This window comes from Podarcis tiliguerta (genome assembly GCF_965153285.1).
Source record: "Podarcis tiliguerta genome assembly, chromosome: 5".
NCBI classification, from domain to species: domain Eukaryota; kingdom Metazoa; phylum Chordata; class Lepidosauria; order Squamata; family Lacertidae; genus Podarcis; species Podarcis tiliguerta.
In genome coordinates, this window is record NC_139538.1 from 19347436 (window position 1) to 19372839 (window position 25404).

The window sequence follows — 25404 nt, forward strand, 5'->3', positions numbered from 1 at the left end:
GCAGGAGCCACACGCTCCTTAAAGGGTGTGCAGCTCCTGTGGGCTTTTGCGGGGGTATTGCCATAGCCTCATGCAGCCCCTCTGGCCGGGAGAGGCTGCGCACGGCTATGTCTTGGCTTCTTTGCTCTTTGGGGCTGGGGGGAATAAGATTTTTTTTCTTGATTTCTCCCTCTAAAAACTAGGTGCGCCTTATGGTCCAGTGCGCCTTATGGAGTGAAAAATACGGTAACCCATGCCTTGTTTCATTTTAATTTTCTGTTTCCAGCTTGTTGGTTATGCGGGGGAAAGCGCAGCCTTTCTCTTCCAGTTAGCGTACAGGGTCCTTCATGTTTTCTGGTGACTTCTTTTCAAACCGCACAGCAGGTTGGTGTTCAGTGGGCTGTCTGGGGACCAAGACACAACATGTGTTCTCAATTTTGGGCCTTTTATGTTAGGAATTTTCCACTGTGCAATTACGTTAAATTTGGAGGCGCCTGAGAAGTGCACCTTCACCCCGGCAACAACACACGCGCACACACTCTGCAAGGTTACACGAATGAAATAACAATAGCTGGAAAGGAAAATAAAGTTCAAATAGGATTTCTTCTCCCGTGATGGCAGGCTGCCCACATGGGGTCAGGGACTTAATGCTAATCCTGCTGTCAGTCGACTCTTGCAGCAAAAGATGAAAAGTGAGGTTTCATAAATCACACTGGAAATTATCATCCTGCTCCTCGTACATGTGTGAGGGGGGGTCTTCTTCTTTTCCACACACGTGTTAGAGACAATAAGAAACTCATTTTGCCCCCAAATAAAGCGTGAAATAAAAACTACATTAAATGTTTCATATGATACATATTGAAGACATCATCGCCTACAATGGCTTCCTGTTGTCGGGTGACATTGTCTTGCAGCTGCTCATGCAAATGTATCACTTCAGAAAGGAGAGAGAGGCTGAGAAATAGTTCATATAAGAGGGTTAAACCGCAGTCCTGTGCACAGTTACCGTATTTTTCGCCCTATAGGATGCACTTTTTCCCCTCCAAAAATGAAGGGGAAATGTCTGTGCGTCCTATGGGGTGAATGCAGGCTTTCGCTAAAGCCTGGAGAGCGAGAGGCGTCGGTGCGCACTGACCCCTCTCGCTCTCCAGGCTTCAGGATCCACTCCAGAGGCTGTCCACAAGCCTTGCGCGCAGCAGCCTGCAGCCCAAAGCACGGGGCGCACTCCGGAGCGCGCCCTGTGCTTCGCACAGATGTCCGCAAGCAAGCTCCGGGAGCGATGGCGAGGTTGAGCGCAACCTCGTCTTCGCTCCCGAACCCCCAGCCCCGAGGCTAAAAACGAAGCCAGGACAGCTAGTGGGATCCATCCCACTCACTGTTATGGCTTCTTTGCTCTTTGGGGCTCGGGGGGAAATATTTTTTTTTCTTTATTCCCCCCCCCAAAAAAAAATAAGTGTGCCCTATGGGCCGGTGCGCCCTATAGGGCGAAAAATACGGTACCCTAGACCGTGTCCTATTTAACTCAGTGGGATTTGCTCCTAAATAAAGAGGGATAGGATTGCAGTGTTGCTGCAGCATCGTGAGAGTAAAGCAGGATTAGATATCACATTTGTCATAAACCCAGTAGACAGACACATACTAGCTGACATCTCTCAGGGCCAAAACATATGAGATGCAAGCAATCTGTAACTGGATCTCCCAATTTTTATCTTTATTTTAAAAAACAAACTTAAAGGCATTGGGGTGAGTACTTGAATTTTCTGCAAGAAAGCATTGTTTAATCCTGCCTCTTTCCATACAGCTCGGCTGATCAAAATCTCCCTATTCCCAAAGCTGTGGGACAGACAAGGGCCTGGTATTTAATGCAATTACCTGTCCGTCTGCCCACCCTCCCCAATTGCTTGCATCTATTCCTTCTCCAGTCACATGGGCATTAGTGCAGAAGTTGAAAATGTCAAGTCAAAGTCAGGTGCTGCAGACGAATCCTTTTAAGTATCTGAGATGGTGTTCTTAAGAGTTGCTGTTTTCAGATGTATAACTTTTTGTCCTAAAAACTCCAACTGTGTCTAGATTTTCTGCCACGGCCAATGAACATACGCAGAACAGTGGTAGAGTACAGTGGTACCTTGGTTCTCAAACTTAATCTGTTCTGGAAGTCTGTTCCAAAACCAAAGAGTTCCAAAACCAAGGCACGCTTTCCCATAGAAAGTAATGCAAAATGGATTAATCCATTCGACTTTTAAAAACAACCCCTAAAACAGCAATTTAACATGCGTTTTACTATCTAACGAGACCACTGATCCGTAAAATGAAAGCAATAAACAATGTACTGCAGTCACCCAATCAATTAATCAGTAGCTGAAGTGGGTTCCGCACAGTCACCCCCCCCCCAAAAAAAGAGCTACAAAAACGCAAAATAAATAGCAAAAACAGACAGACCAAATTAATTCGTTCTGCGAGTTTTTTCGTTCTGCGAGTTTTTTCGTCTTGCGAAGCACCACTGTGTATTGATGGTTTCCCATAGGAATGCATTGGTGGTTTTAAAAAAAAGGCACAAGACGTTTCGTCTTGCGAAGCAAGCCCATAGGGAAATCCGTCTTGCGAAGCAACTCAGAAAACGAAAAACTCTTTCGTCTTGCGAGTTTTTCGTCTTCCGAGGCATTCGTCTTGCGAGGTACCACTGTATATAATCTGTTCCATGGCACGCGCAGTGTAAGATGCAACCTCGGTGCTCTGCACATTGTTTGTGTCATTTCCCCCCCTTTCCTCCTTTAGCCACCCCCAGAGAAAGGAGAGGTCATGCCCAAGATCTTTACACAAATGAGACATGCACACTCCATGCACACTCCAACATCCCAATCTCTGCTGGCTCAATCCTCAGATCTTTGTACATTGAGCGGAAGTCTGAAGGGGAAACCCATGTGCATTCAGCTGAACATGTGCAGGCTTTTCCATGCGATTGGGAACCCAGATTACACAGGGTTGCATGGAGGACGGTGTGTGTATTCAGCTGCACGTGCATTGACTCCTCCTTCAGGCCTTTCCCACCCAACATGCAAATGTTTTGAGGTGTAGCCTGCCTGAAAAGCGACACTGGAGGAGCCTGGCTTTCCTGCATTACTGGAAACTGTGATGCATAACTTCCATATAAAGCTGCTGAATCCACCTGGTGCATGCCAGTCGTTTGAAGGTACAACACAGTCTTCACAGCCCAGTCCTTTGATTTGAGCCAATAGCAGGTGAATGTTTAGAAGGGGTAAAACTAGCACAGTTGCAGCATTACAGAAATCAACTTGTAACGACATCGCTTCTGTGTTCTGGGCTGCAACAGCATCGCAGTTTTTCAGGATCAGGATTCCAAAATGTGTGCCCATGTTACTGCTTTACGCTTCTTTCCTTCTCATGCATACATTAACAATTTTCATAACTTCCTCCTTCTCCTTCAAAGCTGATAATTCCCACACAACCACACACCATCTTCCAAGTCTCCATTATATGCAGGGACAGATGTCTCAGTCTTATGAATAATCAGATGTAGATTAACTAACTGAGGTGAAAATTCACCTCGCACTCCTCTGGCCCACATAAAAGGAAAAAGAAAGCAAGCATGAAATTAATTTTATTTACCGGTAAATGATAAACCAGAACATGAATTGTGATGATGCGAAAATAAATTAATTTCAGCAGTCTTCAAGTAAGTCAAGTTAAATGTCAGGTGTGGGCCCCGGAAATATTTAATAGCTGCTTTTCCTTGCAACTTCATGAAGGAAACCCAGAGTTAGCATAAGACAGAATCCAGTCCTTCAAGATTTCTAACGGTGCAGACCCATCTAGTTTGTTCAGATGCAATACTGGAATGGAAGGGACATGGGTGGCGCTGTGGGTTAAACCACAGAGCATAGGACTTGCAGATCAGAAGGTTGGTGGTTCGAATCCCTGCGATGGGGTGAGCTCTCGTTGCTCGGTCCCAGCTCCTGCCAACCTAGCAGTTCAAAAGCAAGTCAAAGTGCAAGTAGATAAATAGGTACCACTCCAGCGGAAAGGTAAACGGCGTTTCCGTGTGCTGCTCTGGTTCGCCAGAAGCGGCTTAGTCATGCTGGCCACATGACCCGGAAGCTGTCTGCAGACAAACGCCGGCTCCCTCGGCCAATAAAGTGAGATGAGCATGCAACCCCAGAGTAGTTCGCAACTGGACCTAATGCCTTTACCTTTAATACTGGAATGGATGGATGGAAAGGAGTGAGGGATGAAGGACAAAAAATGGATGTTGCATTTCATTATCATTTATTTAACATGTATGTTCTTAAGTTCCTTAAGTAACCCCTCCATTGATGCTGTTCCCCCTTTGAGCCAACAGGAATTTTTCTGAAAATACTCGTGAACCTGCATTTAGCTTTCAACCCCTTTTAAAATCCAGGTAATGGCCTAGGAAGCTCTGTCATTCCCCTGATGGTTGTTAGCTAGTTTTACAGTGAGAAAACCAGCAAAGGGCAGAAAGCTTCCATCAGTGGCAGATCAACACCCTGGAGTGTTGCATGTCTTCTAGGCTGTCCCTTAAGTATGATGGTGAGGCCCAGCAGGCCTGGCCAGTGTGCCACAAGAAACATGTTCCGTAAACACAATCCAGAATTCCACGTGGTGCGTGGGGATTCTGTGGCAGATATGCAGGGGTTTCTTGGCAATTAAGGCAAACGTTCTAAAACCATGGGATTGGTCTTAGCACACAAAAGGTATGTGCAAAACTAGATCCCATCTTGTTCAGAAAGATTTAATTCTGCTTGGCGTGGGGGGGAAGGGACATGCTTTTTGATGTCTCTGGCAGTATTTGGATAGGCTTGCGTGTTGCGTGTTAAGGACAGCTGAAACTCAATCGCTGTTGAACTTTTTTTGGTAGCAACTATGTATAGAAAATGAGACATTAAGTGTGTATCACCACACATGGCAGTAATCAGATTGCTAGATATGGTGGCTGTGGCCTACTTCCATTTTTGGAGGAAGCATAAGCCTCTGACTAACAGTTGCTGAGAATCACAAGTGGGAAAGGTGCTTTTGCACTCATGTCCTTCCCACAGGCATGTGCTTTGCCACCAGAGTGCTGGACTGCATGGGCCTTTGACCTGATAGGGACGCGGGTGGCACTGTGGTCTAAACCACTGAGCCTCTTGGGCCTGCCGATCAGAAGGTTGGGGGTTTGAATCCCCGTGACGGAGTGAGCTCCTGTTGCTCTGTCCCAGTTCCTGCCAACCTAGCAGTTTGAAAGCACACCAGTGCAAGTAGGGAAGGTAAACGGCGTTTCCGTGTGCCGTGGTTTCTGTCACAGTGTTCCATTGCACCAGAAGCGGTTTAGTCCTGCTGGCCACATGACATGGAAAGCTGTCTGTGGACAAACGCAAGCTCCCTCGGCCTGAAAGCAAGATGAGCCCCATAGTCACTTTTGACTGGACTTAACTGTCCAGGGGTCCTTGACCATTACCTACCTTACCTTGGCCTGATCCACAGGACTCTTCTTGTTTTCAGTTTTCTACAAGGAAGTTGTATCTTTATAGGAAGTGCATCATACATAAAGCCCCTCCCCCCAAAAAACTATGGGGTTTTAAAGAGATTGGGTAGCTTTTCTTGATGAACTCTTCTGAATCGATTCATACTAGATGATTTTGTGACTCAAACCTCCTCCGCTAGAAGGGCACATTCATGGTGTCTTTGCAGAAGGAGTGATCAGCGCCCAAATCCTCAGCTAAAAGCAAGTGCATTGCATGTAGGAGATTGCAGGTTTGCCGTTGCATTGGACAACTGAATTGGGCTAGATGGTCCGGGCAGGTATGAGGCAGCAGCATATGCTCTAAGGATGTAAAATCGACCTTTTCTGGATAACGAGGCTTCTCATGGTCACATGCCCAGAAGTTGCCTTTCCTGACGGCACTCAATTTGACAGGGGGGTCAAGCAGGTTGCAGCTGCCCCAGATATAGTTGATTCCTACATCTTGTAAATGTAAGTCGCTGTCAGTCATGAACGGCAACAAGCAGGCTGATATGTCAATAGGAATTTTCTCTCTTATTACTCTCCTTGCCCAGTGAGAGAAGACACCTGTCAGGTTATCACCGGGAATATATTTCCCTCTGCCTTTCGTAATTTAGAGGCTGCTTCCTCGTGTCCTTTACCACACGCAGCAAGGTGCCAGTCGCATTTTTGCAAGTCTCCCATGCATTTGTGTCCCCCAAAAACAAGAGGCAGTCTTTATATACCGTGAAAAGGTGTGTGTGTGTGTGTGTAATGTGTTTTCCTGCCATTTAAAATTACACCTGAATGATAAGCCAGGTGAGAAGTGCTGTGCCGGAGGACTGACCCCTGTAATGCCAACCCAAAATCAGATATACTAGAAATATTGTGCAGGGAAGAAATTGACTGTCAGATTTGATCAGTGTCATTAAATAGGCTGTCATCGGAGTACTAGATGTTTCGTTCAGATACAAACACAGCTGCTGTTTCTGATGGCTGCTGAATGCAGATAACACAGTTTTTTTTGGGGGGGGGGGAGAAAGTGTTGACGTGAGCAATAGTGATTTCCGCTCCATTGTCTTGATGCTCTCTTCATCTCTCTCCGTCCCTGCTCCTCTGCCCCTTTCAGGTACAACGTGTTTGATTGCATTGCTGTCAGATAAGGAGCTCACGGTGGCCAACGTTGGGGATTCGAGGGGCGTCTTGTGCGATAAGGATGGCAATGCTATCCCTTTGTCGCACGATCACAAGCCCTACCAGCTCAAGGAGAGGAAGAGGATTAAAAGAGCCGGTAAGCTTATAAAGTTTGGTGTTTACTTCTGTGGGCCTTATATACTGTGGGTTTATATACTGTAATAAACTCGGCGGGAAGATGTTGTTTGCATTTTTGGAAATACGGCTGTATGGAGCTTCTCCTCAGGGAGTGGAGAGGCTGGAGCCAGCCAGTATGGCCTGTAGCTAATGGGACTTGTAGTCTAGCAATAGTCTAGCTTGGAGAAGCCAGGACCACAGGTTGCTTATTCTTTTATTCTTTATTAAACTTGTATACTGCCCTTCATCCAAAGATCACAGGGTGGTACACAACATAGAAATTCACACAACATAGAAAGATGCACACACAAAACTCTGGTAGCTTGATTGGAGAGGAAAAAAACAACTTGAAGCTTCCAGTTCAGAATGGATAAAAACCAGTGCCTCTTCTGGCTAATGCTGCGTTATGTCCTGTAGTAACGATTCATTCAGAGCAGGCAATAGTTCTCTGTGGGAAAGAGAAGAAAATGTAGATTCCATACACTGGTGGGAGAGCACAAAGTAGTCTTTTAACAGCAGAGCACCTATTAGCAATTAACATTTGAACCTGATTATTGTAATCCAGAAGAGTAGGCTTCATTAAAGAGATGAATATTCTAAAATTTTCACTTAAATAATCAGCTGAAAGAACTCCTGCTGCTTTGGAAATGCAACTTTTATGTTATTTTTCTCTCTGGATGCTGTATTGGCCTTGTTTGGGAAGGGGGGGGTAGGCGAGGGAGTTGTTCCTTTTTAAATTTATTTTTATGGGCAGCCAGACATCACCAGGCAGCTGCTGAGATTGATATCTTGGCAGGGTCCTCACTGTCAATCCATGGTGCCCCTTAGCCCTGCCCTTGGTTTTCCTTAACAGCTACTGCTTATTTGCCTGCTTTGAGCTGTGCCTTCCTGTATGTGCAAGCAGTAACAGGTATAGGAATTAGAATGTAAAACCTTGTTTTGCACAAGTCCAGCTAATGAAGTAAGTGGGCTTCCCCCTTCTATCCCAGCTTAACAACTTGTGAAGTAAGTTTAAAAACAAGATTTATTTACATTGGTTCACAGAAAAGGCAGCAGCAACTCTATGCAGGCAAAATTCTTATATTTACAGTATAACCAGCTTCAGGCATGTGCCTAAAACTGGGGCAAGCAGAGGCATGTTTGCCTCCAGTGCTGGTCAAAGGGAGAGGGAGGAACAGGAAGTACTATATGCTCTTTCTCCAGGAAAGGAGAGGAAATGACATCACACAGAGCCCTCTCTATCAATTGTATTTCTATGATCCAAGTATCTGCAGCTCTGTGGTGTTAGCTCCTTCTCATGCTCACCAGCAAGAATATGCATTTGTCAGGTTTGGCTGCTCATCTCCCACAGCTTGGCCACTGGATTCTGCTGGACCAGAAGAACAAAGGGCTCACTGTACCAATTTAAGTTTTATGTAATTAGAATGGGGGTAGCCTTTGTTCACTGACATACTTAGTGATCGCACGTATGCAAGGGTGCTGTTTTTTTGTTTCCTTTGGGAATCCATGTAGACTGATGCCATGTACACAGGCCACATGGAACTGTAAAAGGTGTGCTAAGGTGTGGAACTCCAGTTTGCAAAAACTGCATATTCCTGATATGAATATACTTAATTCGTGTTGAACTTTCGGGTCCTTTTACCGTGAGCTCAACATGCAGCAGTGCCAAAAACCTTTTTTAAAAAACCTCCCTCTTATGCAGAAGATTGAAGTGCACAATGTTTGGTTTTGTAATGAGGATTTCAAAGTGCTCTTTCAAAGGCAGAAACCTGAACTTTTTTTCTAAAAGGAAATGCTTCTCATCCAGCCGCAGGCAAACACCACATGTTTCTTGTTGAGATTTCAGCCTTTGCTTCACAGAGGCAGCAGAAAGCCACTTTCCGTGCATAAGAGGTGGCTGTCGAGGCTTGGAAAAGCAAAAGCAATCCTGCAAAGATGGGTCAGGGAGGAGGGGAAACCAATGAATATCAACTCTTTGCTGCAGGCAAAGGGAGCTACATGCATTGTTGTTAATTTCATTTCTATTCCGCTTTAAATTTTTAAGGGGGGGGGGAATCTCAAAGCAGTTTACAACCTACATTAAAACGTCAAATAAAACAATCCAGAATAAAACATTAGAGAAGGAAGTCAAATATAAAGTATACAATTCAAAGCAACAGGAAACTAAAATATTATCTGAAGATTTCAAAACAAGACATTGCAAAAGGAGGCCAGCTACAGAGTCAACATTTAATGCAGCAAAGTTAACAAACAAAAAAAGTTTTGTCTTAAACACATGCAGAGCCATGGGAATCCTGTGGATCCTGTTTGAAGGCAGTCACAGAATGTACCGTATTTTTTGCTCTATAAGACTCACTTTTTCCCTCCTAAAAAGTAAGGGGAAATGTGTGTGCGTCTTATGGAGCGAATGCAGGCTGCGCAGCTATCCCAGAAGCCAGAACAGCAAGAGGGATTGCTGCTTTCACTGCGCAGCGATCCCTCTTGCTGTTCTGGCTTCTGAGATTCAGAATATTTTTTTTCTTGTTTTCCTCCTCCAAAAACTAGGTGCGTCTTGTGGTCTGGTGCGTCATATAGAGCGAAAAATACGGTGATGGAATTTTGCAAATGGCTGGAGTCCTTCCCCTCTGCTTCCTTCTACTCCCCTCCCCTGCCATATCCTTTGCTTCAAGGAAGATGCCTGCTGTTTGTACCCAGAACGTTCCCCCCTTTTCCCTCCTAGAACTCCGAAGTGTGAGGTGATTATTTTCAAAAGACTTTTCTGGATCATTGCAATACAGCTCCACCAAGGACCCTTGAGGAAAAGGAGGATCAACTTCATTTGTGTTATTTCCTCTCCTTTTTGCCCCAGGGTGAGATTTTGGTCTTTACAAGTGTGTATCTGATGTGGCGCCGCCTTCATAAATCTTTTTAAATGAGTGCGAACCTCTTCTTGAATTGTACCGAAGGGAGAAAGAGGGCTTGGTTAGAGCTAGGAGGCAGGCTGCCTGAGCACATCACTGTATGGCAAACGTCGGAAACAAAGGCTGATATTTTCTTGCTGTTCAGCAATTTGTCATATCTATTTGGCGAGCAAAAAAAAATAAAATACAAAACACGTAAGGATGTACTTGCCTCCAGGAATTCATGTGACAACCATTTCAATAGCATTGGCTTGGATACTGACACAACCCAACTCCTTGTAGCAATGTTTGGGTATTGCAAAATGGATTTCAAAATACATAGCATAAAATGGAGGAAATAACTCCAAGGAGATCATCTTCACAGTCCATTCATGCAGGTTCTGTTAACCATGCTACTCAATATATATATGTTTTTCTTCTCACAGTACACCTTCCTTTCTTTTTTAATGGACTAATCCAATGGATCTAAGAAACAATGTGCATAGGAGTCCAGCCTTGGGGTGTTACCCATGAGACAATGGTAGCAGCAATGATGCAGATGTTAAGTTCTCCTCCTCCTCCTCGTCTTCCCCTCCTACTGATATTTAGGAATATTTGCAGCATCAACAGGTGTGTTACCTTGCCAGCAGCAGCAGCAGCCAGTGAAATCAAGTGAGGAAGAGCAGAAATGCCATGTAGTGACATCATGAGCTGGAAGCGAGAGAGAACTTCAACTCATGAGTTTCATTTCTGAGAGCATCTTCAAATCAGGAGGAAGCTGTAATTTCGACCTTACAGGCATTGTTATGCACACCCAACATGCACAGTGTGATAGTTCAGGGTGCCAACACATACCTTGCATTTGGTTTCTTTAGAATGAGAGTCACTAGAGACTGTGGCATCTTTGTAATATAAAGTTTTTATATAAACATATATACGGGCTGAACGTAAGATGGTTGGGATCTGTTTACATCCCAACAAATCTTGTCCCACAATTAGGGTTCTTCCTTCCTTCCTTCTTTCCTTCTTTTCTTTCTTGGGGTGGATAAAGTCATAGCTTTGGATTCAGCATAGATGGACAAGACCAGCCAGGGAACAGGAAGAAGGCCTGCCCTCTTTAGCCCATCTTCTGAAAACATCTCCAGCTATTAATTTCTATGGCAACCAGTCACTTGTACTCTTTAGTCATGCAAAGAGATAACACAACAGCCTACAGCCAATAACTTGACGGAAAGACTGGCTTTACCACTTTAGCAGAATCCCATCTTGTGGATACAAAACGACAAGCTTAGGGGTGATTTCAAATATCACATTCAAGCTAACACACACATACACACATCCTATAATAGTACCTTGCAATAGCGGCGTGTTTTCCTTTCTTTAAAGTTTTCATTGAATCGAAGCACGGGAAGTATAGTTATAATGGAATGGTTCTCCAAAGAAGGAAACTTCGCTCTTAGCTTCACGTTTCCTAAATGGTTTCCCTGAGGAGTTTTTCCTTCCTTACGTCTTAGCAGCAGAGACACTGGTGTATTATGGGGAATGGAAGGAAGGAAGGAGGCATTGAAATGTGAGGAGTGCTTGGGAAAGAAAAATCGCAATAAGAAATGCAAAGCAAAACAATTTCTCTGCTTTCTAACTAGTTTTACAGCCCAGAGGCACAGAAGCATCTGAAAAGAACCTCATGCAGAAGCAATTTAATACAATATGTCTGTTTGTTTGTTTGTTTGTTTGTTTTTCTTCCCTCCAGGTGGCTTCATCAGTTTTAATGGTTCCTGGCGTGTTCAGGGGATCCTGGCCATGTCCCGCTCCCTTGGAGATTACCCGCTGAAAAATCTGAACGTTGTCATCCCTGACCCAGATATCCTAACCTTTGACCTGGACAAACTTCAGCCAGAATTCATGATCTTAGCATCTGATGGGCTGTGGGATGCTTTCAGCAACGAGGAGGCCGTACGGTTCATCAAAGAACGCTTGGATGAGCCACACTTTGGAGCCAAGAGTATAGTCCTGCAGTCATTTTACAGAGGCTGCCCTGACAACATAACAGTCATGGTGGTGAAGTTCAAGAGTAGCAGTAAAACAGAAGACCAGTAAAAAAATAATAATAATTCTCCTATCTTTCTGCCTCTCTCTCTCTCAGCGAACTCCTTCATCAAACCTTTACACTTCAACATGGTAGACAGCTGTAGCAAGTATATTAGCATTAAGACTGTACATCCAAAAAGAAAAGAGGAAAAAGAAATCACATTTTTTTCCTTTTCTTTCTTTCTTTTTTTAAAAGCAGAGCTATGTGGCAAACGCATTTAAAACCATTGTGTGGGGGTTTTAAAAAAAAAAAAGCTCATGCTTGCTTTCTTTTCTCCAGCTCTTTTAAGGATAAATTCTCCCATTCTCAAAGGCTAATCAACTCCTGCTTCGGCTATTTGGAACAGCTGTGATTTCTTAGTCATCTGCCCAGGAGCTCCACTAGGGAGTGGCACGGCCGGGGCAAGACAAGAATGGCTTGTGAGCAATTGATGGAAGCGACACAGGACTTTCACCATTGTAACTATCTCCACCCCGGCATGCACTCTGTTTTAATGCTATTGCTCTCTGTCCCCAAGCCCTGCTAAACTGCAGAAGTAGGAAGGTGGGTAGCAAACAAATTTGTAACTGTTGATCTGTCTTTTCATAGGAGGAGGTGAAGGAGGGAGCCTGCTGGGCACACAACAGGCCACCCTTCTCCCTCATTTCATAGGTAAACATCCTTCCTGCCACATAAGTAAGGACAAGCTCTTGAGCTTCTCCAGCTATCTGTTTCTACTGTCTGTGTGCATGCCTTTAATGGTGCTTTGCCTTGTTTTCAATTCCATCCAGCAGGTAGCTTTTGAGGTCCATGCTCCTTGGGAAAAATTGCACAAACAACATTCATTGACTCTTCCTTCTAGACATGGTGGATATCAGGACTAGGCTATGCCTGCAGAAATTATTTTATATATATATATATATATATATATATATGCAGGTTTTGGTGTCCTCGGGTGTCTTCCCGTGTAAAAGTTGGGGTGTCTAGGCGACGTTTCGACGAGGTCTCACTCGTCATCTTCAGGCTGGTGCTTTCGGCTTCTTGTTACTGGAACAGAGCAGGATCTCAGTGTTTGAGTTCCTATAAATACTGTTGAGGAGGTGTGGTGTATAGCCTCCAATGTTCTGGGCAGAGAGGAGGTTCCCAGGCTAGTGTGCCTTTTCTTCTTTTGTTCCTTAATTACTTGAGGGATATCTTGAGTGATTTCTTGAGTGATTTCCTGAATCCCACTTAGGTGGGTCATTAGGTGTGGATTAGTTGCTAAAGCCTTCGTGTCTTGAACTCTTGAACTTTGTGAAGAGTTTTTCTGAGAAGATGGCTGTACTGCACTTGGTTGTGCTCTGGCTTGGCTTCGTGTATAGGGGCGAGCTGTGGTTTTGTGGCCTGTGCCAGCCAGATCTGTGTAGGGATTGCAGGGGGGTGCAGCATCCGGAGGTGCCACCCTGGTTTGGCTACTGGATGGTGTCTGTAATTTATCTGTGGAGAGGGTCTGGGTTTGGGTCTGGTGTGGTTGATTGGTGATGGCGTTCTGTGTGCCTCTGGATCTGGTGTCAGATTTTGTGGGGAGGGCTAATTTCCAGATGTCTGGCAAGCGGGATGTGTCGTCACGCTTGTTCATGTTGTGAGGGTGTTTCTCTATCTCGATGGCTTCCATGATTATTCTCTTGTGGTGATGTTCCATGTTAAAGAGCAATTTGGAATCTGCAAAATTAATTTCGTGTCCTGTTTCTTTCATGTGTTGGAAAAGAGAGGAAGTTTTTTCTTCTTTTTTGACGGCATTCTTGTGTTCTGCGATCCGTGCATTTATTCGTCTGTTTGTTTGTCCAATGTACGTGGCTGGGCAGACTTTGCAGGGTATTTCATAGACCCCTTGGTTTTCCAACTGAATTTTATCCTTGGGGTTTCTGAGGATATTGGCTATTTTTTGGTTGGTGCAAAAGGCTGTTTTGATATTGTGTTTATGGAGGATTTTGCTAATTTTATCTGTAGTGCCCTTGATATAAGGAAGGAGGGCTATGCCATTGTTTTCTTCTGTGTCTTGGTTTTTGGGGGGTGTTTCTTTTTGGATTAGCTTCGTAACCCTGTTTTGCTGGTATCCATTGGCAATTAACACATTTGAGAGATTCTGTAACTCAGTTGTCAAGTGGTCTTCGTCAGCCAGGCGTTTGGTTCTGGAGATGAGAGTCTTGGCTACGGAGTTTATTTGTGCAGGGTGGTGGTGTGATTGTGCATGTAAGTAGCGGTTGGTGTGTGTTTTTTTCCGGTAGATAGTGTGTCCTAGGGAGCCATCAGGTTTTTTGTAGATTAGGACGTCAAGGAAGGGAAGTTGGAAGGAACTTCCCTTCCTTGACGTCCTAATCTACAAAAAACCTGATGGCTCCCTAGGACACACTATCTACCGGAAAAAAACACACACCAACCGCTACTTACATGCACAATCACACCACCACCCTGCACAAATAAACTCCGTAGCCAAGACTCTCATCTCCAGAACCAAACGCCTGGCTGACGAAGACCACTTGACAACTGAGTTACAGAATCTCTCAAATGTGTTAATTGCCAATGGATACCAGCAAAACAGGGTTACGAAGCTAATCCAAAAAGAAACACCCCCCAAAAACCAAGACACAGAAGAAAACAATGGCATAGCCCTCCTTCCTTATATCAAGGGCACTACAGATAAAATTAGCAAAATCCTCCATAAACACAATATCAAAACAGCCTTTTGCACCAACCAAAAAATAGCCAATATCCTCAGAAACCCCAAGGATAAAATTCAGTTGGAAAACCAAGGGGTCTATGAAATACCCTGCAAAGTCTGCCCAGCCACGTACATTGGACAAACAAACAGACGAATAAATGCACGGATCGCAGAACACAAGAATGCCGTCAAAAAAGAAGAAAAAACTTCCTCTCTTTTCCAACACATGAAAGAAACAGGACACGAAATTAATTTTGCAGATTCCAAATTGCTCTTTAACATGGAACATCACCACAAGAGAATAATCATGGAAGCCATCGAGATAGAGAAACACCCTCACAACATGAACAAGCGTGACGACACATCCCGCTTGCCAGACATCTGGAAATTAGCCCTCCCCACAAAATCTGACACCAGATCCAGAGGCACACAGAACGCCATCACCAATCAACCACACCAGACCCAAACCCAGACCCTCTCCACAGATAAATTACAGACACCATCCAGTAGCCAAACCAGGGTGGCACCTCCGGATGCTGCACCCCCCTGCAATCCCTACACAGATCTGGCTGGCACAGGCCACAAAACCACAGCTCGCCCCTATACACGAAGCCAAGCCAGAGCACAACCAAGTGCAGTACAGCCATCTTCTCAGAAAAACTCTTCACAAAGTTCAAGAGTTCAAGACACGAAGGCTTTAGCAACTAATCCACACCTAATGACCCACCTAAGTGGGATTCAGGAAATCACTCAAGAAATCACTCAAGATATCCCTCAAGTAATTAAGGAACAAAAGAAGAAAAGGCACACTAGCCTGGGAACCTCCTCTCTGCCCAGAACATTGGAGGCTATACACCACACCTCCTCAACAGTATTTATAGGAACTCAAACACTGAGATCCTGCTCTGTTCCAGTAACAAGAAGCCGAAAGCACCAGCCTGAAGATGACGAGTGAGACCTCGTCGAAACGTCGCCTAGACACCCCAACTTTTACACGGGAAGACACCCGAGGACACCAAAACCTGCATTCCTGTACCCGTGAAAATCTACGAAAGCATATATATATATATATATATATATATATCTCACAGATTGTTGTAAGGGCTGGGGGTACGAAGATCCTGTGGAAGTCAGCTGAGTGTTTAGCACAGAATACTATTTTCATTCTGTTATCAACGTGTGTTCAGATACAAGGCAGGGTTGTTGATGAAGCGAACAAGCTGAAATGTGAACTTGCTGCCTAGTTCACACACACACGTGCACCCACACGCACCACCAGCAGCTTTTCAGTAGAATGGAAGCTTAATTCAAAAAAGGAAAGAAAAAAGATGGACAAGGGTAAAATAATTCTGGTGGCCTGGGTATTTAATTATGTAAATAATTGAAAGCCAGCCTAAGGAATCAAAAGTGTTGATTATGTATAGCTGTATTTTGGAGCTCTGAATATCATATGCTTTGCTGTAGAAAATGGACGTTTCCAATCCCAGTATTGATTAATAATGTAGGTGTGACCCGGCTACTTAATCCCCCATAATGCTCATCACCTGATAGCTCCATGGTCGAGGAAATGGGCAGGTGGGCCAGTGGAGCAGTGCTGCCTTCATAAACGTCACTTGCAGAGGCTGCACAATTTTATACCATAGCTTAACAAGAGACACTTTGTTGTTCAGCAGGGTTCTGATTCCGGGCTACCCACTGAACTGCTTTAAACGCACTTGGCGGCCAATTAACTCCTGCCTCCTTCTGCTGGCTCTGATGTGCATGTGCAGAGCTAACTGTATGTTTCCGTGAGCTGAAGAAAGGTGGGTGGGTGCTACCCTGGTTCACCTGTGTAGCGTTGCTGCCCTCTAAAAAAAAGGAAGGAAGGAAGGAAGGACCATAGACATGTGGGCTGCTGGGTCATGTCAGTAAGCTATAATTCAAAGCCATATGCATGCAAGGGATTCCCATTCTCTTCTATGAAGAGGGAAACTTGAGTACATATAGTGGAGAACGCCCTGTTAGGAGACATTTCGCTTCTGATGGAAGTGAAGGAGAAGGCCTCCATTCACATACTAGAGCATGGCCACTAGGTTCTAGTGAATGTGCATTAGTAGGTGGGCTATTGCTAGACTTTAGCACTTCTGGAAGTGCCATTTGCGCAGTCTCTCTCTCTTCATTTGCTGTAGATCAGGAGAGCCTGTGGCCGTCCAGGTGTTGTTGAACTCAATTGCCCATCGTGACCATGCTGGCCAGATGATGGGAGCTGGAAAGTAGTAACACCTGGAAGGTTACAGGTTCCTCCTCAACCCTCCCTTAGGTATACATAGGACAGATAACCCATGCCCCTTAATGGCAGCAAGGAAGGTGTCCTTTACTTTCCCTGAAACAGGAGTGTCTTGCAAATAACACAGCAAGGGGTTAAGATACACAAAGTGTGTATTTCACCCTTCTGGTCTCTTATTTCTTGCCCTTGTCTTCAATTATATTGTGTGCACTCTCAAAACAAATGAATTCCGGTGTCAGACCACTTGGGCAGGTAAATACAAACAAAGTCCTTATCCCTGCCCCTATTTTGCTGCCCTCCTATATTAATGTGGAATAATAGCTCCTTTAACTGAATGACTTAATGAATGGCTCCAATGCTTTTAGCAAAAGTACAATCGACTCTTAATGCATTCTCCTTGCAATAAGAGATAGGGGCAGAGGGCTCTGGGGGTTAACAGCATGCATCTCATCAGTGCCCAAGGATACCAGCTCTGCCCAGGATCTTTTAGATTGGAACATAGGAGCTGACTTGAGTCAGACCACCAGTCTACTGCACTGATAGGCAGCAGCTCTCTAGGGCTTTTTTCCCTGCTGTTCCTGGAGACGCAGGGAATTGGATCTGATGTTCTGCATGAAAAGCCGTTGCTCTACCACTGAGCTTGAGTTCGGGGTGCCAGTCCGCATGGTGATCAGGCCAGATTGTTTTGGAGGATTAATTGGGCTGGCACATTTGTTGTAAGAGTAGATAAAGGTTATAAGCAACCAGATTCAGTGGAGGTCATTGCAAGGGTTGGTCTCACATTTCTGTGGGAGCAGAATCAAAACTAGAAGTGCTATTCACTTCCTGCAAAGAACCGTTTTCAATAATCTCACTTAACCTTGGGCTAATCCTTATTCTATGCAGTGGCAAAAGAACGAGATGCTGTTGTAAAACATTGATAGATGTTGGCAAGGGACCATCCATAGCCTCACTCTTTTAATGGCCTTTTTAACCTTCCCATTGTCACACTTTGCACCTTTTTCAGCCATGGCCAATTCTTCCTTTGCTGTAATCCTTTGATGCATGGCATACTTCATGGGTGTTCTCTGCCTCTGCCAATATCTGCTGGCATCCCCTACCTGCCCCCTCCCTAGCCAGTACTAAAGGAGTGACTGAACGGGAGATCACATTGGCTTTTGTGATCCATTGCTTTTCACAAGCACAACTGACCATAGCATTGAAAACAGCTTTCCAAGGCCTGCCTTCCTAATAATAATATTTTTGCTATTTATACCCCACACATCTTATAGGGTTGCCCCAGCCTCTCTGGTCAGCTTCCAACACATATAAAACATAATAAAACATCATACATTCAGATGCCTTTTAAAAGTTGTATCGTTGTTTGTCTGCTTGACATCTGATGGAAAGGCATTCCACAGGGTGGGTGCCACTGCCGAGAAGGCCCTGTACCAAGTTCCCGGTAGTTTCACTACTTGGTTTTATTTTCAAGAGGCGCTTAAATCTTTTAGGCTCCTGTAATGCTGGTTTTCACTTAGTTGCTGTGTGAGGTGAGTAAAAACTGTGATATGTGATACTCACTTGATGCTTTGAAATAGGAAGAGGGGGCCCAGTTTAGTGAAGTAGAAGCAGCTGGCAGTGCATTGCTATGGAAAACCCAAGTAGGTGTAGATTTGCTCAGCAGCCTTGATGTGAGACCAGTGAGACTTCCATTCATAAGCAGGATAAAGGTGCCATGAAAGTAGGGAGAGAGGGGGGTACAATTCAAGGAAAAAAATATAAGTGAAAAAAACATTAGTAAGAAACAAAACTAGTCAGTAGCCTACTACTTTAGGTGCAGCTGAATTTTGGAACTGTGACATTTTAAAAATGTAGGAAAGTTAGGTCATTGATACGAGCTTTACAAACCATTAAATGTATTAGAGGAAGAAATAACTGAAATGTATTTCTCATCCCCCATCTTGATTATTGAACAGAAAATTGAAGTATGTGGGATCTTTACAAAACTTGATAGCTAGCAGGTATTAATTTTTGTTATAAGTCCAGAAGATATTATACATAGCATAGATCAAAATGAGCAAGAGGAAATGGTGATTTATCATCAGTGTGTAAGATAATTGGGTTATCACGGAAACCTGCATGTTTGTTAATTTGCATTCTGTTCAAAGCCATTTTTTAAACATCTAAGGAGGGGAAAGCTCATTGTGAAAAGGCAATAGTCTGCAAACAATTACAGAACACAGGTTAGATTCAGTCAAGTGTTTAAAAAGGCCTCGTTTGCCCAGCCAGCTAGGCATAAAGAAAAATTGTCTCACACCGTATATTAGGAATTAATGGCTTCAAACGAATATTTATAGACTTGTTTACAGTTTTCTTCTTGTAGGAAAGGCTCCTACATAAGGAAATAAGCACCCAACAAGCATGGCTTAATGGAAGAGCAGAAATTGCTTGACTTGAGGAATAATACTTCTACAGAAACATGACTTGCATAACCACATCTGGAGAATTTGAAACTAATTCCTATCATATATGCAAGGACGTTTTGAGATAGTTCATTGCCACACACTCAATAATAGGAAAAATGCCTTCTTAGTTTTAAAAAAGAAAAGAGGGGAAATGGCTACTAAGTTCAAAGAGTTATACCAGATTACTAAATGGTGCTTTTAGACTCATACCTGTTACATGTGTCAGGAATTCGCTGCATTGACTTATTGATAGCTATCTCAGTGATTTTCTAATTCCATTTTAGCCCAGTACAAACATAATAATCAACCATGGATCGTTGCCTTAACCCTAGTGAAGATCACAATCATAGAGTGAAACCATGGTTTAGTTTGCTGAATGAAGCTCTGTTGGAAGATGAGATATAAGGAGGCAGTATTGAAACCAGCAAGGAGAACCTTGTTGTTATCTTGCAAGCAGAAAGGCTGAAGAGGCAAGTAAGTTGCCTTAACCATGGTAACGACTTCTAGGGGAGCAGACATGTTGTGACCCAAACAATGGATCTTGTTTGGAAAGATTAGTGGAATTAGTATGACACAAGCCTAACCGTGCTTTGCCCACTGCATGTGTAATATATAACCATCACTAGTGCCAACAATGACCTGTAAATCCTCTTCAGTTTATGGTTCCACTTCCTTAGTCTTCATCAGTCTTTAAACATGGAATTAAAGAATCAATGTGTAGGGACAAATATAGTTTAGCTTTATGGCTATGTGGGGCCTGAGAAAGCGAACAATGTTTTCATACTGAATTAAGAAATGGTAGGAAATATGACCATTTACAGTTGATGTGAAAATAATAAGTGTGTTTGGTGGATTTAAATAGTGGGTTTGCACAGGGGTTGAGCTCTAGGAAACTACAAGTATTCTGTAAAGAGAAATGCATCCAATTGTAGACTGGAATCATGCAAGGTATTTAACCAATCTAGTTTATTAGGAAAGAGGAATGCAGCTATGTGTATCTAAGCCTGTTGGGCATGCATTTCCCTGGGAATGACATGGTTTGGAAAATGGGTGGGGAAGCTCTGGCCCTCCATATGTTGGACTGCAGCTCCTGTCAACTCAGACGGTTGGCCATGTTGATTGGGACTGATGGACGTCCCAACGTCTAGAGGACCACAGGTTCCCCAGCCTAGATTTAGAGCACTATGGTATATACAATGTGCACATCATTCCCTGGATTGTAGGGATAGTCCATCAACATTTATTGTGTAGTCACTGAAAGCATCTAGATCCGGAAATGTTCATAAAACTGATGGCACAATATGTAGAAGACGATACTTTGGGGGCAGAACCTATAGAAACACAGATGTGATTCAGCCCCATTGAAATCTATGGTCATGATCAGCCAAAATGAAACATATTTTTTTATTAGCCGCATTGATTTTAATAGAGTTGAACATGTTTCATTTCTCCTATTGAAATCAATGGGCTATTAAAGTGTTCACTTTGGCTGGGATTTACAAGGTTAAAATCAGGTTGGCTCACATGGTAGTACAGTGGTACCTCGGGTTAAGAACTTAATTCGTTCTGGAGGTCCGTTCTTAACCTGAAACTGTCCTTAACCTGAAGCACCACTTTAGCTAATGGGGCCTCCCGCTGCCGCCGCGCCGTCACTGTGCAATTTCTGTTCTCATCCTTAACCCGAGGTACTACTTCTGGGTTAGCAGAGTCTGTAACCTGAAGCGTCTGTAACCCGAGGTACCACTGTACATAGTTGCTTCAGTTATTGGTTCCATGTGCACCTAGAAAGTGCAAGATGTAAAGTACAGTGGTACATATAATTATGGCTATAAATTTTGGACCTCTCCTTGTGGCAATTGCATGTACCAGTGCATGGTGTGCTTCCTGTTTACCCCGTGCATATTCCATGCAGTCCTGGGTATTGCAGGGGGTTGGAGTAGATTACTCCTGGGGTACCTTCCAATGCTATGATTTCCCTAGACATGAGCGCATGGATGCACATTCAGCATGGACAATGGGCTTCCAACATTAAGGGTGCAAAGCTGACCTAATGAGTTCCCATAGTCCCCCTCACATAACTTACATGATCCAACCAAAATTCTTAGGGGTTCATAGGAACCAACTCCTAGGGGCTGTGGGGGCTTCAGCCCCCGCAGTAAAACATTTGAGTGGGACCCCCCCCCCAAAGTTGATGGGCGTTGCCATTCAAATGGTGTGCGTGCACCGCACCTATGATCGTTTATGTGGGGTGGGGCATATCTGGGCCCCCACAATATTTTATTTAAGTTGTCACCCCTGTTGCAGCTCTGGAATGAAAACTATCATCTGTGCCCTGTTCTGAAAGCTCAGCTAACCATAACTTGTGGTTCTGAGGCATTTTTGTGGATGGTGTTTTTTTTTAATGACAAACATTTGCTCTGGTACTATAAGTGGATTTGTCTTTTGAAAGGCAGGTGTGTTTAAAATGTGGAACGAGATACTGAAAATGATTCCACAAAAACATACATATGTGCATATATCTACACCCACCCACCCACCCTATAATTTAAGTAGCAGAGCCCATATGTACCTGCCCCAGCAGATTGCTATTAATGTGACGTTGCAATTGCTGTAGCATAATTGTTCTTCCATTCGAGATAAACATGTGGAGTAGAACATTTAAGATAAAATAGAAATGCAGCAAGAAAATAGGATCTAGATAGGACAGGACTGTAAAGCTTAGCTGATTTTTAGATTATTCAGTTGAAAACCTTCTAGTCGATTCAAAAGGTGATCCGAACTGTCCAAGCAGATTTTAAAAACAGCCACCACCAGGGCACCACCTTAGAAGAAGCATGTTCTTTCATGTAGAACAAAAGGCATCTGTGAAGGTAGACACGTGTATTCATCATGTAGAATTGTTGAAAACATCATACTCTTGATTTCTTCACACAGCTGATTTTCTAGTATTTATACTTGTTCTTAATATTCAGTAAAGCAATACTGTCACTTTAATTTCAGTGTGACTAAACAGGGGCATCAGCCCAACATGTTTTTAGCTTCCAGAACACAACACTTCATTAAAAAATGAGTATCATGGCTGGGGAAAGTGGCTTTTGCTGGAGCCGTTTCTCTTAACGTTGTGGCCATATCTTAATTTTCCCAGCCATAAATGTGTCTGCCTTAAATAATTTCTCAGAAGAAATTGCCCCTAATTGCAGAGTATTGTTTAAAAGCAACATTAGCTGCTGCCAAGCCTCTCTCCGTAGTCCTAGGGTTACGTATGACCCAGTCACTCTTTAAGTAAGTAAAAGGTTCTGGCAGGTTTTCAGCGAAAAGTCTGGCACTTATCCACAATCAGAACAATTAATACTTAAAAGATACCCAGGCCAAAAGTAAACCTCTTTGCCCTGGCACTTCATAAAACCTAGCACTGCTGCAGTCTTAAATTATTTACTATGGCTGCAATTTAAGTCGCAATCCCTACTCCCTTCTTCTGGAAAAAAAAAGGGTCTACACTAACTTGGACTCAGGAAAGGGTTGGTGAATAATGCACCACTAGATGCTCAGAGCCACTGAGGTGACTCAGAAGCAAATGGGAACGGGTGAAAGAGTCTCAGCCCACTACACAGAAACACAGGAAGCTACCGTATTTTTTGCTCTATAAGACTCACTTTTTCCCTCCTAAAAAGTAAGGGGAAATGTGTGTGCATCTTATGGAGCGAATGCAGGCTGCGCAGCTATCCCAGAAGCCAGAACAGCAAGAGGGATTGCTGCTTTCACTGCGCAGCGGTCCCTCTTGCCGTTCTGGCTTCTGAGATTCAGAATTTTTTTTCTTCTTGTTTTCCTCCTCCTAAAACCAGGTGCGTCTTGTGGTCTGGTGCATCTTATAGCGCGAAAAATACGGTACCTTCTACTGAGTCAAGCCATTAGCCCATATTGTCTACACTGGCTGTCCGCAGCTTCCGCAGGGTTTCCAACAAGGTATTTTCCTAGCCCAGTTTGGAGAGTCTGGGAATCGAACCTGAGACCTTCTGCATGTAAAGCAGATGCTTGACCAGTGAGCTACAGTCCTGGCGGACCAACTCATTCTCCATGTAGTAGGACCTAAGAGACCACTTACTCTGGTTTAACAGCAATGCTTCTCTCTCTGCAAGGCATCCTATCGGAACACGTTTCTTACATTGTTGAATTGAGAGCACAAGGGTGTTTGATGCCATTTTCGCCAAAGCCAATCAATAGGAGCTCAAGGCCTTTTTAATGTGAAATAAGGGAGCCAAATCTGGAAGAGCTACAGAGCTGCTTTCTACTTTGCTAATCTTTTGGCATCGGTTATTTTAAAAACACAGGCGCATAACTGCATCATGAGATGTATGCAGATGTTAATGTAGGAAAGCACACTGTGCCCATCAGTTCTTCCAGATGAGGCTGAAGAGTTGTAAGCCAAGCCAGAGAACAGACACCTTTCTCGGCACATAGATGCTGTTGTCACATCACACTTGTGCACATCTTAAGGTAGACTTCAGAAAGAATTCTGGAAGCAATTCTTGCTGGTTTTAAAAAGGAACCCAGTGCGGCATCTACAACTGCACACTGAAATGATGATTTGAACTCATTTTAACCTATCCAAACCCAGCACTTTTGACCATAATGCGCAAGAAAGGAAGGAACTGGTGAAACCTCATAATTCTTGGTACTAGTAGGTTTCTTTTGTACTTAATCTACATCTGTCTCTAAGAGACAATCTGAAACACGGTCAAACGAAATGTAAATATAACATTAGCTGTAGTATAACCTAAAAGTGGCGGTGCTCTATCACTTCTAGATGTGGGCAACCATTGTATCTTTCAGTGTGTGCGTTAGAAGTAGCTTTCCCCCCCCCCTTCCTTTTAAATGTGTGAGGAATATATGTTTCATGCAACTGCAGATTCTATGTTAATGTCTACAGGAAGTGTAAACTACTGATTTGGGGGTGGGGGAAGGCTTTGGTTGTATGGTTAAAATAAAAAAATAAAGGCTATAAAAGGAGCATATTTAAATAAATAACAAGCCTCTTTTCTCTTTTGGGTTATGGTGTCTTGCTGTTTCTTTTGATACACACACGTCCTCGTCCTACGCAGGAATAAACGATTATGATCCCTGCTTGAGTTCTGCATCAGGAAAGCAAACAGCCCACACCAGAAATCGTCATTTCCTCCAGCAGCAAACTGGATTGATCCCCTATCCTGGCCATTCCAGTTTGTCAGCAAAACTGAGCACCCCATGGACTTCTAAAACATGGCTCCACAAAGTGGAATGGGCCATCTCTCCAAAAAAACACAAGACACAGCATACACATTTGCCTCAGAGGGTGGAGAGAGCAAGGAATCACACAAATAACACACATGAACACACACACAGAAAACAGAAGGGAAGTTACCTCAGCCTTAGCTAGGCTATAGCTCTGAAAGGTGTGTGTGGATTATTCTCGCACCGCCCAGGGATGGTGGGAAACAGGAGGTGAGGGGGGAAATAAGGAAAGCATCAGTTGGTATGCACTGCCCCCACACAAAGGATGGGGTGCGCAGGAGAGAAAGGCAGTTGGCGAATGAGCCAGCACATAGCCAAGGGAATCGGCGGAAAGGTCCAAGGAGACACACGCACAAACTTGAGGTGTGCAGTGGAGAACTTCTCCAGCAAATCCACTGCAAGATTATGTTGCAGTTCCCACTAGTCATGAGCTACGGCCATGCGCTTTTTTTCTGAAGTGACATTAAGTTGGAGGAGTTCCCTGTCCCTTCAAAAAAAGGAACAGCATCCTAAGCTAATGTCGCTAAGGACAGACAATTGGTTTTTAAGAGTTGTAAGTGGAATTGCTGGGGCAATGGTGAGGAACTTTTTTCAGCTCAAAGGACTGCATTCTTCCTAGGGAAACTTTCCAGGAGAGGTCACGAGCCACATAAATTTATACCAAGTCCTAACACTAATAAATATCGCTCCAAAGGTAAAAATAAAATCAAGAACATCTTAATTAATGTGTTTATTTGAATACAGATTGCGAGGGGATCCTGGAGGGTGGGAACAGCCAACAGCCAAAGGATGCAGTGGTTAGAAGTGTCTGAGCCAGGTCCTTGCAAGGCGGTGGCTTGCGGGAGGACAGGAGTGACAGAGGAATAACACAGAGGAGGCAAAGGAACCGGGATGGTTTGGGCACAAGAAGAGAGATGGAAGTCGAGAGATGAAGCAAGCTACAGAGGGAGTGGGTGCTGAGTCAGAAAGGGTGCAATGGGATAGTAGGAGC

At 43.9% G+C, this 25404-nt stretch overlaps 2 protein-coding genes across 6 annotated transcripts in view; one reads left to right on the plus strand and one right to left on the minus strand.

Annotated features, from left to right (window-relative positions):
• The window catches only part of PPM1L (protein phosphatase, Mg2+/Mn2+ dependent 1L), a 182040-nt gene extending 170262 nt beyond the window's left edge, over window positions 1-11778 (plus strand). For all 4 annotated transcript variants that reach the window (XM_083442387.1, XM_083442385.1, XM_083442388.1 and 1 more), the window contains exons 4-5: window positions 6606-6767; window positions 11417-11778. In XM_083442387.1, the coding sequence (XP_083298513.1) occupies window positions 6606-6767; window positions 11417-11763 (509 nt within the window). In that variant the 3' untranslated portion in view covers window positions 11764-11778. The remainder of the gene's footprint in view (window positions 1-6605; window positions 6768-11416) is intronic.
• B3GALNT1 (beta-1,3-N-acetylgalactosaminyltransferase 1 (Globoside blood group)) overlaps window positions 6990-25404 on the minus strand; it is a gene marked incomplete at its 5' end in the record, with an annotated part of 42835 nt that continues 24420 nt past the window's right edge. For both annotated transcript variants that reach the window (XR_014511748.1, XR_014511749.1), the window contains one exon: window positions 6990-7235. The remainder of the gene's footprint in view (window positions 7236-25404) is intronic.